The 16,637-nt window shown below is 41.7% G+C and overlaps 1 protein-coding gene across 1 annotated transcript in view; it reads right to left on the bottom strand.

Annotated features, from left to right (window-relative positions):
- Positions 1-16,371, bottom strand: part of pdzrn4 (PDZ domain containing ring finger 4) — a 232,290-nt gene extending 215,919 nt beyond the window's left edge. Inside the window, 2 exon segments of the mRNA XM_042335323.1 lie at positions 8,715-8,801; positions 15,605-16,371. Coding sequence (XP_042191257.1) covers positions 8,715-8,801; positions 15,605-16,321 — 804 coding nt within the window. The 5' untranslated portion in view covers positions 16,322-16,371.
- Positions 16,372-16,637: the final 266 nt, after the last annotated feature.

Here is a 16,637-nt window from a genome sequence, read left to right as displayed (position 1 = left end):
GGTGACCTCTGCATGTGTCTGCACTGCTCTCAATCCTTTCAATAGAAACAAAGTACTAAGATAATAATAATACTTGCATTTGATATCGCGCTTTATCATGTCTTCTAGATATCTCAAAGCGCTTCACAGGATATACTGTGAAGTGAATTGACTGTAGATTTTGTGGGCGAATCGTGGCAGCCAAATGCGCACAGCAGTGTCCCACAAACAGTCGCAGATTGAAGCGACCAATTTGTTATTATTATTTTCCTGCTCAGGATTTCCATTGTTTAGCCAAGCAAATAATATCCAATAAAAATAAAAATACTGCATAATTAAAATTCACCAATCAATGAACTGATTATGCTTTAAGAACCTTGGGCAAACTACAATACTGCGATTGTTTCCTTGATCTTCAGGATCAACTTCTGTGCACCAAAACAACTTCATAATCCATTCTCACAGGCAAGAGCAGAGAGAAAGCTTCACGAATGAAGTAATTATTTTAGACCAGATCACCTTATCCAAGCTGTTTATAGAAATTTAGTGATTTATTCACAGCAAACATAGTTTCTGCCATGTGAGTTTTTACATGGATTGAAACATCCTGAAAAGTGATCTAAGGAGGATTTGATCATCAAAGAGCACAGCTTCATTAGGTAAACTTTTGAGTTAAAACTTGGAAATGCAGCTTTAACTTATTTAGCATCCTACAGTTCGTAAGTTGCTTATCTTATTCTAGCCAAATCAGTTAAGGTTTTATATGAACTGAAATTTTGTGCTGAGTTAAAGCAAGGCTAGCTTTTTTTAATACACATTTTATTCTCATCTCAAGAGGGTTGTGAGTGAGTGAACACTTGCTGTTGATATTATGGGTTACAAACCTTTTCTTATGTTACATGATATATATTTTGTCATTCCTTTTACTTCAGATAGCCTTGAGCAAACTCTTCTAAGAACATGAAATGTGGACTTTCTCCTCCATCTCCACCAAACGCACTTGGAGTTGCATGAGACTAGTTCAAAGTAAATTGCTTTCCAGAAATCCATGACCCATTTCTACTTGGATGTTAGAGTTATGTTAGAGTTGGACAGCCCAATCTATGACACAGATTATTAATGGGAAAATCCAAAGAAGTTTGAGTTGCTTTGGAAGAACCTTGATGATACAACAGTTTTGCTGAATCTCAGCACCTGCATCCCATCATGAGTGGGCAGAATGACATCCAAGAGCTCAAGCCTCAAACATTGCCATGGAACAGCAAAATCAGCAGAGCAAATGATGAAATAAAAATGGGCTCAGCAGCACACAAATGTAATCATGTGGTATTATTTGATTTAAACTTCTGACAGTCATATTCCACCACAAAAAGCAAATGACTACATCAAAAATGTGACCCGAGACACTACTTACAACCCTAACCCAACTTGCCCTTTTCCTATAAACTGTCTAAAGCATTCAACTCAAAACTGGTTTCCTTTTCTAATCCTCAAATCAACAAACCACATCACTGTCTATACAATTTAGCTGGCTTTGGGATGCTCAGTGTTTATCAAAGGTTTATGGCAGGTAAACGTGAAATATCCTTTCAAGGTCGAGCAGATGAGATAAAGATTATTTCAGAATTTAATCAAGCAATTTATACACTTGAACACGTGAGTACATTACAAAGCAAATAGTGAAATTAGATTAAATGTTTGGAACACAAGTTTAGGCACTATTCAAATGTAAGAATGTACAAAAAATGGCTCTTATTTGTCACTTGGATTCAATCCTTATCAAAATGGGGTAACAGAGCCAGAAAATATGAGTTCCATTACAATGTTCTCTCCTGAGGAAGGGAGGGGAGAAAAATCAGTCAATACTTCTCCTGACCAAGACCCAGTGAGTCCTGCTGAAAAGAACATATGTAAAGATAGATGTTGGGCGAGGGCAGAATCAAGGTCATCCATGGTCTCTGATTGGATCGCCTGGCAATACTATGATCTGGGCTCAGGAAGAATAGCCATTGGACGATGTACCAGAAGATAGCTGATGTTTTGGAACTATATCAGATCTTAGAAGTGGATGGGAGATAAACAAGCACACATGTAATGCTTTGCTGGAAGGTATAAAGTGTTTGTGTTCAGATTAGATTTTCCAGGAGTATGCATTATTATATGGCTCAAAGAGAAGTAGTAGCATGCTCCCAAAGGCTCCTCTAATGCCACTCTATCACTGGCTACCAGGATTGCACAAAAAAGGGTTGGGTTGCCACACTCTCCAACATTGCTTCTTTCTCAGTGGGAAATCAACAGTCCGGAGAATGCTGTCTTCTTTCTGATTAAATGCTGTGGAATGGCCTTCTAGAGGATGTTAAAGCATAAATGTTCTTCTCATGTTACTGAAGAAGGAAGTTTGTCAAAAACATACAGTACCATTTTCCACATCTGTTGTAAATATCCGAACAGCTCAAAAAGGCCCCTTAACTATCAGTGATTTCATTTCTTTGAGTAATTGAACATAACCAGTCTCGTCAGCTGAACTGAGTAGTCACCAGGTCACAGAATAAAGCAAAATACTTGGCCCAGGAACATCCACCTCATTTAACTATGTGGGAGAAAACTGCTTCACAAGCTGCAATACATGCACAGAGAATAGTGACAGAGAGGTTAAAAGGAACTTTTTAATGCAGTCCAGGGTTTGTTCTTTCTTTGGTACTCAAAACAGATTGTGTCCAGAGCACAGCGCCAAATCAAACATCCTTCATGAAGTTTGCAAGAGACAAATATTTAAAAAAATGAAATATACTAAGAGAAACAGTTTGAACACCATACTTACTTAATGATAGCCTTGGGTTTGAAATCTGAATTGTGACAAGGAGCCACTATTCTATGTAGGTTCCATTAGAACAGTATTGCCTGAGTGATGTTGAGGAAAGGCAACTGGAATTAATATTTTCTTAGCAGCATCAAGCCAATATGGAGCATTTTCAGGGCCAGCAAATGGATTCAGTTCAAGAATTACGTAAACTAAATAGGAAATGCAACTTTGTAGTACAATGTTGTAGTTTGTTTAGGGAATTTACATTCCATTGGGGCAGCGTTCAACTCAGGTCATGCATCTTTCCATGCATTCCCCATTTCAAAGTGCACTGTTCTTCTTAGCTGCTTCCAGATCCCCTCCTCACCCAAAAAATAGAAATTCCACAACAGGCAACCTTCCTGAACTGCACAGAATGGCATTGGCTGGATGCCTGCTCGGAACTGCCCAAATAGTTTAAATGGATGCAGCCAGAGTATTACCAATGACAAATAAACAATGCTCCTTTTTCCAATTGGACAACAGGCATGAACTGATCAGACTGTAACATGATATCTGTTGTTGGCAGTGTTCCACTTATCTCTCTCTCTTGTGATCCTTCTTTTTCTGATACGTTTTTTCCCTTTTATGGATTCAGTTAACCATATTGCTTCACGAGTCGCTTCTGGCATTCAATAATGCTCCAGTGTTTTTAATTCAGTTTGTCAAAAGATCAGTGGGCAAAGGCACCACCAAGTGATGCACAAACCAAATAGGTTCTTCAATCCCTCCACTTCAAACTCTCTTTCTGCCTTCAAGTCGAGCCTTAAAACCTACATCTTCAACCATGTTGTTGAGTTAAGCTGATCTCAGTAGTGGATGCCACAGTTGGTCTCAATGCCATATGATACTCTGCTGGAAAGAAATCTAGCTTTATATTACAGTAACTGTGACTGGGCAAAGGTGACCTACTTAGTGAGATGACCAGATTACTGAAATAGGATTACATAGGATGAACATAGACACCTTTAACATTACATAGGATGAACATTCAACAACCATGCTTTGCAATCTCACTAAAATAAAGGCATTGTCACATTTTAAACAGATTTAGGTTTCATTATTCAAAATTCACATGAGAGGTCAATATCACAGAAATGTTCATTTCTTGAAGAAAGAGTCCAGCGTTGTTTGCCTGGCTGCTGATTAAACCTGCACTGACTTGGGCTGCAGCTGACCCTCAGCATCAACCAAAGTCTGTCACACATTGAGTCCATGATCAAGGCAAAAGTCCTTCACTTGTCCCAACAAACCCAGTGCATCAGCATAAGTGAAAGGGGTCCTTGGTGTTGGCGGTTGCTCTTCCTGTTCCTTCTCTTGTGGGTCTTGTTCCCCGGTAGAAACTCCTCTGCAGGAGCTCAGGCTAGGCCGCGGGCGCCGAGTGAAGTCGATTTTTCCGCTCGCACCATTTTCACGATCCCAACACTCCTCGCACCGTGCACGAGTAACCGGAGCTCACTCCGCTCACAGTAGCAGCATTGAGGAAACAGTGCGAGAAGCCCGAGGCCTGGCGCACTGTGTACTGTACAAATTAGTAGCGGAGGGGGATGTTTGTACTGCGTTTGAAGCAGAGCAAGGCGCTAGTAGCAGCCACAATCAATGACGGTTGCCCTGAATAGTGCGGTGCCCGGTTTACTGAAGCAGACAGACAGCCTGGCTTTTAATATAGACAATGAAAGAGACTGTGAAAATGTCCCAGCAATTTTGAGGTGGCTGGATTACTGAGGTGACCACAAACCGGGTTTTTAGCGTACATCGTAAACTTTCTTGCAGCAAACACTTGGATGAAATCACAGCGCTGATTTGCTGCAGTTTGTCTTTTCGGGTCCACTAAAAGGGACTTAACTCTTCCGTTTTGGCATTGATTTCACATGTGAATCAAATACTGTACAAAATGTTGAACAGTTCTCAGGCACACCCGGGTCTTAATGTCATCCTACCATAAATTAGCAAAAAAGAGCAAGTTGAAAGAAAAGTTGAAAGAAAGAAATTTAACAGAAAATCCACAGTATAAGTGGCACATTGTGACAAAAAGAACAACTCACAATGTTAAGTGCGTATCCTGCGGGGAACACTACATACATCACACCAACTTGTGAGACTTCAACTACGACCAAAAATTTCCTCGTAGCCAAGGTCGACGTGACATACATTGGTTTCTCCGCAGGAGGTGTCTGTGACGTCTCACAGCACGTTTTCTGGCATGCAATGTATCATTTATGACGCAGTTTTGCTGTTCAAGTGCTGATTCAACCCCAATGTTGAAAAATTACAGGTTGGATTTCTTTGTGAAAGATTAAAGGCTTTGGTACACCTTGCTGATGATATTGTTTGCAAGTAAATGATTCAAATGTGGCTCTTTGGATAGAACACTGTGTTTCCCTTTAAATGTAGCCCATTTTAGCCAAGCATAATGGGTTCTCAATTGCTCAATCTCTAATGGTTCGATTTAACAAAAAAATACATTTGTACCCTGGGGCATTCATTAGACAGGAGTACTATTTCACAAAATATAAGTTCTATGGACAATATTGAGGGATTTGTTCTATTTTCATTTTGCAACAATTGTGTGGGAATATTAGAATTGAATTTCGGTCAGCATTTAATAGGACACGTAGAACGATATAATTTGGTGTATACAGTCAATCCTCATTGCAATGCACGACTTGAGATGAGGCGAAGTTGCATCTTATCATGAGAAGGAGAAAGCTTTCAAACGTCAATACTGTAAATGCCAGTATTGAAATCGTTGTCAGTGTTACAGTGTCTTATGATTAAATGTTGCTGCCAAGGGACACAGAACAAAATCTGTAAATGCAGGGAGACGACATGAAAAATAACTGTAAACAGAATTGTTAAAATGGGTTTGTTTTATGAACTCTGTATGTAATTTACCACTGAATAAAGAAAATTAAATCAAGATTACAGCTACATTTTTGAAAATTAGCTCAAATTTGCTGAATTTTATGCCAAGTGATCTTGAATGTACTCCTAACATGGCCCATATTGTGTGACCTTGAAATGGAGATTCGGACAAAAGTTATAGATTCAGTGGAGTGGAGAAAGGCAGAAGAAAGAATTAGAACACAGAGAACAACAGAAACACATGCCAGAGAGAAACAACCAGAGAAGGAGGGAAATAGCTAAAGTACAGCAAGTCAGGAAAAAAGAGATATAGCAAAGAGAGGGGGAGACAGCTTCCTAAACACAGAGAGAGCAAGAGGCAGCCAGAAACAGAAAGAGGAAGAAATATACAACAGGGAGGGAGAGAGACAAACGGACAGACAGAGAAACGAGGATTTAAAAAAGATTCTGACACAAGGTTAAGAAAGAGAACCGGGAGGTCAATACAAAGCTTTAATAGACGTGAGAGAAGGACATTGATAAGAGGTCTAGAAGGACATTGATAAGAGGTCTGGAAGCCTGGTGAGACGAATAACCAACAGTTGTACATTATTGTGAATGTTGACAAAGATTCTAAACAGAAACAGGATTTTTCTCGCAGGAATGCTCATTTCTTTCCTTCTTTCATCCTCTTTATTATTTATAAGTAGTAAATCACTTACAATTTAAAGTAATGAAAATCCTGCTTGCCATGAGATCAAATTAATCACAGCTCCTAGAACATGCAATTTTTAAAAATTCTTCCAGCCACAGTTGATTCCACAGAGGTTAGACAGTGCTCTGCAAGAAAAGTCTTGCATAAACTTAGAAATATGTTATACACTACCAGGGAGACTTTTAATCTGGTTCAAGCTGTTAATAACGGCTGGTTTCTGGAGTGAGTATGCCTTGTATAGTCCAAATATTAGAGTTGAACTAAGTTAAATGAATTCATCCAGTTGGAAACAAGAATTTGCATAGCAGCCCCAATAGTAGAATAGATATAACTGCACTTTACAGACTAAAAGTTTGGTTTGAATCCCAATCTGTGGTGTTTCCATGGGAGGGTAAATTGGCCCAGTCTTTCCAGGCTTATAAAGGATCACCAGCTTGCCTTCCTTCTCCTAGACCCTCTAAAGTACCCTCTAATTGTTGGGTGCGTGTGGCAGCTGGGTTGGAAGAGGTCAGGCTCGACTGTGACGCCCTCTGCAGTTGAGTGGCTTGCCAATGACTCTCATTGCCAACTCTCACTCATGAACAGAGGCCACTTAACCAGGATACCAGAGGGCCATTTGTGCCAGTGAAACTGCATCTAGCAAGGGAGGCCAGGTAGGAACAGTGAGGCAAATACCAACACGGATAAAATTAGAAAAAACAATTGGACACAGTAAATGTATTAAAAATAAACAAGAAGCTGAGGTTGCAAGATGCCACGTCAGCCCCAAAATACTGAACTGGCACTGTGTCAGGCCAACGACTAAAATTACCACAGAGGCTGGAATCAGGTTGGGATAACAAGTATTTTTGCTTACTTTTACTGGCTCCTCCCCCTTATCGGTGTCCTTTCAATGCCAACGTGGGCATGCATTTCATATAACAATTCCAGTATTGTAACAGAAAACCCAGGTGCACAGTCTCATGCCAGAGCGTACTCTGAATTCTCCTGTATATTTTTCCGGCAACAAGTTACACTGTCATCTACTCTGTTTGCATTCATAATTCAATAGAAAAGTGAGGGAGGCCTGCAACAATTAAATCTTAGGGGATACAGACAAAGTGAAAGATGCAGGAAGCTTCATGAAAGGAGAGACGTCTCAGAGGTAACCTTATTGAGGTATACAAGATTTTAAATGGGATTTTGAAATTAAACCCAAAAGAATACCTTTGGATACACTGAGACAGCAGAACAAGAGGCACTGGTTTAGGGTTATAAAGGGGAATTTCGGGACAAACACCAGGGAGACATCGGGGATTTTGAATTGAGACGGAGGATGACTATGGATATTGATCCAAGTTCAAATATAAATATGTTCAAATATAAGTTAGCAAGCTCAGGCTTACAACAGGATTCATTTCTTTTCAGTATGAATACATTCATTGTGATTTCAATGGGAGTTTAACTCTCATGGGAGTTTCATACGAGTCTGAGGATAGCAGCAGCCTCAGTCAGTGGCTTTCACCTTAGTTTCACATATATTCTATATGGAAGAAAATCAAACAGCAAAACAGTGCCACAACCTTAGGAAGCATCGGCAATCTCAGTGTAATTTAAGTGAACACAAAAAATAAAATCTACCCCAAAACTGGAAGTCAACTGTTAGTGAACTTTCTTTTGATGCTCCTCTTACCCGAAAATGATAATAATAATAATAATCCTTGCATTCGATATAGCAGCTTATCACGTCATCGAGGCATCCCAAAGCACTTCACAGGATATATTGTAAAGTGGAATGACTCTGTATTTTGTGGGGAAAACTTGGCACCAGTTGCACGCAGCAATGTCCCACAAACAGCCATGGAGGAAGTGACCAATTTTATTTGGTGAACTGTTAGCTAGGACACTGGGAAAGAGAAACTACCTTCGCTTTTTGAATAGTGTCATCGGATCTTTAACATCCAACTGAACAGGCAGATAGGACCTCAGTTTAACAACAACAAGATTCCATTTATAAAGCGCCTTTCACGTCAGGAGGACGTCCCAAGGTGCTAACGTCTCATCCGAAGGATGATTTCGTACCAAGAGTTTCTGAATCCTTCCCACGCATTTTATTGACCCATTAAAAAACATTTTTAAAGAAAAAAAATGTACAATTGTTACCCTATGTTTAGATTGCGCATAGCAATGTCTCAATATCAGACATGAAATGAGTAACCAATTTTAATTTGAGAGGTTGTTGGTGAGAACAGTTAATATTTGATGAATACAAAACAAGGACGAGTAGAAGCAGGTAGGTAAATATTAGAAAGATGATCACGCTACAAAATAAAACCCGAAAAGGTTAAAACCTACCAGACTGGGCCTTCCACCAATTATGTTAAATCCAAGAGTATCATTTTCTCGATGCAACACTATAGTTAGTGGTTTGGTTTCTCCACCCTGTTAGGAAGAAGAAACAAGGGATAGAGAAATTAGAAGAACTCAAAACAGTGAAAATATAAACTGTCAAACAACAATATTGCGTGAATATTACAACAAGAATAACATAGCCTTTTTTTAACCAGTAACTGCAGTCAGTGCAGTATCAGTTTTATTTGTATTTGCAGATTGCACTCAGTTAGGCTTTTCAAACCAAATATACGTTAACCTCTTCTTAGTGCACACTCATTTCTGCACTGAAACCAGTACATCTGCTGGATCGCATTCAGGTTCTCTTCTGACCAACCTGTTGGCGTGTCAACAAATACAGCAACAGATCATTTCAACTGTCAAATATTTCAAATCATACTATTTGCAGGAACCCAATTCTTTTGAAATCAGTTTTAAAGTAGCGTTACTCAGGTGCTTGCACGAATGAAATTAGTCCAGTTTAAATTCAGACAATCAAACCTAGCAAATAGCAGTTGTGCAACACGCAGTATTGGAAATGAGGAGCAAGCATCCTCAATCATACAGGGTTACAAATGTCACAAATTACTCCATGGGCATGATTTTTTCATCAGTAGTAGCTGCGAGTGCCGTTGCCACCTGGCAAGAGATAGCATTTAATGTTAACAATAATGGAAGGAAAAAAACACATATTAAGCATTCAAATTTCCCATCGTAATGGTTCCAACTGGAAGAGACTTGCATCAGGACTCACAGATATAGGCAAAGGCTGCATCACTAGTAAAACTACCTGTTTTCCCCATTTTTAATAGAGAACCTGAGTATTTATGTTATAATAGCTGTACCCGTTGCAGCTTTGCTTGCAACCAAATGATCCAATATGGAATGCAGATTGACACACAGACAGACAGACAATTTATCTTTATCCATACTTAGCTGGGAGAACTCCTGTGGGAGGACGCCTTTTGGGAGGACTCAGGAGGATATTTAATATATTTTCTCTCAGTCTCTCTGTCTCTCTCCCTCAGTCTCTGTCTCTCGCTCTCCATCTCTCAGTCTCCCTCTCTCAGTCTATCTCTCTCTCAGTCTATCTCTCTTTATGTTTCTCTCAGTCTCTCTCTCAGTCTGTGTTTGTGTGTGTCTCTCTCTCAGTCTCTCTCTCTCTCAGACTCTCAATCTGTCTCTCCCAGTCTCTCTTTCTCTCTCTATCTGTCTCTCTGTCCCACATGGGAGAAATCTAGCTCCCATGATAACCAGAAAAACTCCTATACATTTGTTGCAGAATAGAGATGTATCTCTCTGAACTGTGTGTGCTTTCCTCTGTCACTACATAGTGGCAGAATACAATGCATACCTCATATTTTGGGGCTTAATTGAAGCATTTTTTAATATAGCTCATCAGCAATAGGAGATCCCCTCAAAATATTATGCCCATGACACTGCCAGATGCAAGACCTTTCTGATGAGGTACAAACCATGTCTCTACATCAATTGTTTTTGCGTGATTGTCAGATACACTGATACACACTGACAGACAGACATTTCATTTTTATTTATATAGATTTATGTTGGCTGCACTGAGCCAAGAAACACTGCTCATGGGCATGTTATACAATACAAAATTACATTTGTATTGTGCCTTTCACCTCGGGAGGATGTCACAAGGCATTGGACAGTCAGGGATTTGGACCCAAGCTTGGGGTCAGGATCGGGGAGGATGGAGGGCAGGGAGGGTGGCCGAAGGCTCAGTTGAAGAGGAGGGTTTTGAGATGCACCTTCAAGGAGGCAACGGAGGGAGCAAGAGAAGAGAATGGGGAATGGAGTTCCAGAGGGTGGGGGCAGAAAGGCTGATGGCCGACCGTCAATGGTCGTTCGGGCTGGGCGGGGGACATGGAGCAAGCCACAGCCTGCTGAGTGGAGAGACACAGGGTCAGCAGGTCACAGAGGTAGGGAGGAGCAAGGGTTTGGAGAGCCTTGAGGTCAAGGACGAGGATTTTAAACTGTATCCTCTGGGGATGGGGAGCCTGTGGAGCCGAGCCAGGGTGGGAGTGATGGGGTCACAGAGCCCGGTGTAGGACAGGACAAGAGCTGCAGAGTTCTGGATGATCTGCACTTTGTGGAGGGAAGAAGCAGCGAGTTGGTGCAGTCGAGCCCAGATGTGATGAATGCGTGGATGAGGGTTTCGGTGGCCTGAAGGGTGAGGCTGTGGCAGAGAGGGGCATTGTTGCGCAAGTGGTGGAAGGCATAGCGGGTCATAGCATGGATGTCGGGTAGAAAGGACAGTTGAGGGTCAAACAAGACACCAAGGTTCCGGACGGGCTTGGTGAGTTGGTGTGTGCATCCCTGGATGGTGATGCTGTCAGCACCTAAGATGCTGATGGGAGCCAATCAGGAGGGTCTTGGTCTTGTTGACTTTCTCGTTGCAGAAAGTTAGCTCTTATCAGGACTTGACATCTGACAGACATTCTGTCAGGACAGCAGTGGTCCTGGAGTCGAGGGTGGAGGCAGAGAGTTAGAGTTGGGTGTCATCCGCATACATGTGGAAGTTGACCTCATATCTGCTGATGATGTCACCAAGAGGGAGCATATAGATATTGAAGAGAAGGGGACCAAGGTCAGAGCCCTGAGGAACGCTGCACTATGATAGCACTAATGCAGGCAGAATTGCTCCTTACCTTCCTGGCATAGCCCAATGCACCACTTGTCGTGTATATTGGCTCCTTTGAGCCATAAAAAAATAATACCCCTCAGCTGCAGACTCAAATTGAGTAATTATATTGTAATATTCTAATTACAATATGATTTGATACAGCATCTCATTGCACCAAACAGCCAGTTTCTTTAAGGTGTAGTGACTGCAGTCCAGAAACATAACTTATCTATTCAAGCAATGACATGCAGAAAGGACTGACATGATCAAAAACATTTAATCTGTATTTTTTGGTGAATTTGGTGAGGGAGAAATAATTGGTGGGACATTCCAGGAACTTCTTATTCTTCTTGCTAAGAGTGTCATTGCTAACCCTTGCCACCACAATAAGAGGGCTAGCACTAGGGCCCGTGACAGACCCAGGAGACAGGTACATTCGGCTGAATGTAGAAGATATCCAAAGCGCAGATAACCTGATATAGCGGCAGACTCATCTCAATGGTGAAGCATGTATAAATCTCAACAGAGGGTCACATGAAGAAGGTCCTTTGTCCCATATCATCTCATCCTTCCAGAATAACATCCTGCCATGCTCCTGTCACACCATCTACTGTTTGTTAAGTGGGCTAGTGTCTGTCCTAGCCTCGGCCTTCCTGATAACCTGTTCCAGTTGTTAAACACGTGCCGGTTAAAGAATACTTCATGGTGTATATCCTGAAATTGCCCTTTATAACCCTACAGCGAATTGTCCTCTTGTTCTATCATCTCGATGCAGCTGAAAATATTGTTCTGGGTTGACTTTCTCAATCCCATTTAAAATCTTGAATACTTCTATAAGGTCCACTAGGTATCCAGCATCAGTCAATTATGGGACTCTGAAATTTTTGTTCATTAAAAAAAACAGCATTCTCTTACTCGACAGTTCAATGCTATATTTTGTGACGTGGAAGTCCAATACAAGGTTTGCCATTGAGAACGACAAGTGGGTGAGGGGTTGGGAGTTTCTGCCTCAGACACTTCCAGGAAACATTTGATGTCATAAATATGGAATGTGTTGGTAAATGAATCGCATAGTACGATAGTTCTAGAACTTTCTTTGGTTTGTGCTGAATTTAGCAGTAGAACATCAGCAATCTTCTCATGGTCTCCAAGGTAATGAAAGGGGAAAGCTAGGATTAGCCAGGAATCTTGTTCACACTGCTGTCCAGTGACTCCTGCTCCAAAGTGCATGTGCATAGATATCTTATGAGGATAGGATGTGTGGGGCTTGGCTGTCGGTCAAATAGGCTGCCAACATTCACATGAAAAACAACCTCTTGGCAAGGTCCCAAAGGTCTGGGACTATCTGAGAAACAATACACCTGTACAGCTTACTGCCCACAACACAGGAGGACAAGATTAGAGCATCTGTCATTCAATCAGTAGCACAGCGCCATCTAATCTGGTTACAAATGTATTCACTAGAGACAATATTTTCATTCTCAACTCTTGTCAAAACAGTGCGTGTAAACATAACTATAATAGTAAATAACATAATAGTAAAAGACAAATAATAAAGTTTAGATAATAATAAGCCTTGCATTTGATATAGCGCTTTTCACATCTTCTCGACGTCTCAAAGCCCTTCACAGAATATGCTGTAAAGCGAATTGACCGTATATTTGTGGGCAAAACGCAGCAGCCAGTTGAGCACAGCAGTGTCCCATAAACAGTCATGGATTGAAAATAACCAATTTATTATTGTTTTGTTTTTGGAGGGATTATTATTAGGCGTGTGGATTAAGGAAACTTGCCCAAGGTTTCGCCCTGCCTGGAATTGAACCCAGGTGTCTCGCTTGCAAGGTGAGTGCAATGAGTTACAGGACTCCAAGATGGAACAAATGAAAGAGATAATGATCTCCGTGCTGTGTAACTAATTTTACAGCTCAAATTCTCTGCTTCCTGGATGCTTTTAAAGAAATTTATTCAGCTATTTTCTGATTGCAATGCAAGTAAAGCACCCTTAAATGGTTATCAGAATCCCAGTTTTTCTTTTTGAAGAACACATCCACTTTCTGACAGAATCAAAGCAGGTTCCTTTATTTTAAAATATCTGTTTCTCACTGCTCATGATCAATATTAGTTTGAATGTATACTAGCAGTTGTAAGATTCTTCTTTTAAATTGTCATCTGATGTCCAACAATTGGTGTGATTTTAATTGCTCCAAATGGAAAGAGTAACCATTAATCATATTTTTTCATTATTACAATGATAACCCTTGCATTTGATATAGTGCCTTATCGTGTCTTCCAGATGTCTTAAACGCTTCACAGAATATACTGTAAAGTGAATTGACTGTATACTTTTGTGGGCAAAAAATATAAACTGTTATGCATTATGGACGGACAAACTATCCAAACAGAAGCGACAAAAGGACCCATAATGAGTGGGCAGGTTAAGCAAGCTTAACTTGGGCTCAAACAAGATGAAAGCTATCAAGAACTCAAATTGATATTTGAGTAACTGGAATGAAAAAATGATGGTTAAGAATCAACCACTCTAGTAATTATTGTCACTTCAAGACGCGGTGAAATGCCAGTTCACATTCCACCCTTGTGCAATTTAATGTATGAAGAGCAACAAAAAAAAGCACCAAATGTTTTTCCTTTTTTAAAAAAAAGTGAAAGAATTAGTAGGTACAGTCCAAACACTGGAATTTTACTATAACTAAAACTCAATGCAATAATGAGAGATTTGGCACAGACACAAATGGCTTTTGAAGAGCTTCTATGTCATCTCAATTTCAGATTTGAACTCACTGCTGTGTCTCCACAACAGCTCTATTTATGATGTAAGTTAACAGTATGACACCCACTTTCAAACGTATGAAATATTTCTCAGAAAACAGTTGCAAAACAGCAAACAACCAAATCAAAAATTGAAATAGCATATTATCAGATGCACAATATTTGTCACACATTTTTCCTTTACTACATGTGAACTGTCCTGTATGCACAGTGTTGTTTTAAATAACTTAAATAGAGCATAAAATTCACAAAATTGATTGGTCCTTTTCGTTTTTGAAAATTAATCAATGTTTTAACTCCAATTGGGGTACTGAATCGGGTAGGTTCAATCAATTTATTTAACTTTGATTCAAATTTGAGTTAATGTTGATTAAATATATAGTCCCATTTGCCTGCAAAACATACATTCACCACACTTTACAGCATATCCGGTGAAGAGTTTTTTGAGTCATCCTGACATGAAACCCACAACACCAAACGTAAGGATTATTATTAATAATAATTAATCATTTTCTTATGATACGAAAAGTACCTAAACCACAATATAAATGATCTATCGACTTCAACTTCTGGGTTTACAGAATGCATAGAACTAGAACAAGGTTATATGTTAAATTGGGTGGTGGGGGGGGGGGGGGGAATCTTTTCATGATCTTCTACATTTGCTGCCTCGATAAATAGGAATGTTACATACACCCTCCTGTTTGAATTCCTGTGATTAATTAATTTGAATGAATTTCTCCTCCTTTTAAAAAAAACGCACAACTTTCTGGAGTTTGCTTTGCTCTGGTTCAGTGGATGACATTCCTGTTTAAAAATATCAGAGTCAACAACCCCGAATCTCTGGGGCTGAAATTGACAAGGGACATCAGTGGGTATTTGTGGAGTCCTGTAGCTCAGTGGTTAGAGCCCTCGTCTTGCAAGCGAGACACCTGGGTTCAATTCCCGGCAGGGCGAAACCTTGGGCAAGGTTCCTTACTCCACACGCCTGATAATAATCCCTCCAAAACAAAAAACAATAGTAAATTGGTCATTTTCAATCCACGACTGTTTGTGGGACGCTGCTGTGCGCAAGTGGCTGCCGCGTGTCGCCCACAAATACGCGGTCAATTCGCTTCACGGCATATTCCGTGAAGGGGCTTCGAGACGTCTGGGAGACGTGGAAAGCGCTGTAATCAAATGCAACGATTAGTATTACCATCATCATCACCATCGCCATCACCATCAATAATTATTATTTCGCACGTTACGCCGACGATTCGCACACATCGCCCCCCCCAGTAACACACAGCAAACAAATAACAAACAAACAAACAAACAAACAAACAAACAACCCAGACGTCAATGAGCAAAGCCCACACGAAAGTGTGAGCTCCTCTCCCCTTCCCCCTCTCCCCTCTCCCCTCTCCCCTCTCACCTTGCAGTGACCGGCTATATTTTTCGTGATGTTGCTGATGTGGCTCATGTACTCGTTAAACTTTTTCTGGTACTTCAGCGCCGTGAGCTGCACCTCGCTCTGCAGGGCTGAGACCTGGACGACCAGGGACTTCTCCCTTTTGCCGTACCTGACCGCTTGCTTCTTCAGCTCCTGCTCCAGACTGGCGGTCTTCACCTGCAAGGAGCTGCTCTGGGCTTTGAGCGCCCGCACGCAGCAGTGGCTCGGCTGCGCCAGGAGGTCCCGATGGAGAAGCACCAGCCCGCAGCCCTTCTCGCAGATGCCCACCGGCCGGTACTCGCAGCTCTCCCTCATGTGCACGTCCATCTCCTTCAGGTCCAGCACCTCGTTGCATCCCTTATTCCTGCACTGGGCTGGGCTGTAGTCGCACATCTCCACGTGCTCGGGGAGGTGCTGCAGGTTGACCACTTTGCCGCAGCCCCGGGAGCGGTAGTCGCACTTGATGTCCAGTTTGGAGATGAGGTTCCTCAGGGGCAGGACGTGGTTCAGCTCCTTGGTCGAGATCCTCTGACATTTCACCGGGCAGATGCCTTGCTGCACCACCCAGGGGAGGACGCAGCTCGCGCAGAAGACGTGGCCGCACGGGGTGGTCAGCGGGTCTTCGAGAACTTTGTTGCAGAGGTTGCACTGCAGATCCGGATCCACGTCCTCGTTGAAACGATCCAGTTCGAAACCCATCGTGGGCTTTCCGCCCGTCACCCCCACCACCACCACCACCACCTCCTCCCCTCCCTCCCTCCCTCCCTCGGCCACTGAGTTTCTTTTTTTTTGGGGGGGGAGTTGGGGCAATTGGGGGAGGGTTGGGGTTGGGGAGGGTTGGGGTTGGGGTTGGGGGGGGGGGACGGGGACTTTTCCAGGTGCCAGTAAAAGGCAAAGGGATGAGCTTTGGTGACTTATAAAGTTGCCCGCGGTCGTCCCCGTCCGACGGCCGAGAGAGTTATTTGGCAGAGAGGAGAGAGAGGAGAGAGAGAGAGAGAGGGGGTCTGAGGGGGTC

Source organism: Callorhinchus milii, unplaced genomic scaffold, assembly GCF_018977255.1.
Source record: "Callorhinchus milii isolate IMCB2004 unplaced genomic scaffold, IMCB_Cmil_1.0 Scaffold5, whole genome shotgun sequence".
NCBI lineage: Eukaryota > Metazoa > Chordata > Chondrichthyes > Chimaeriformes > Callorhinchidae > Callorhinchus > Callorhinchus milii.
The sequence above is the reverse complement of the archived record's forward strand: the minus strand, read 5'-3'. Positions and strand labels throughout refer to the sequence as shown.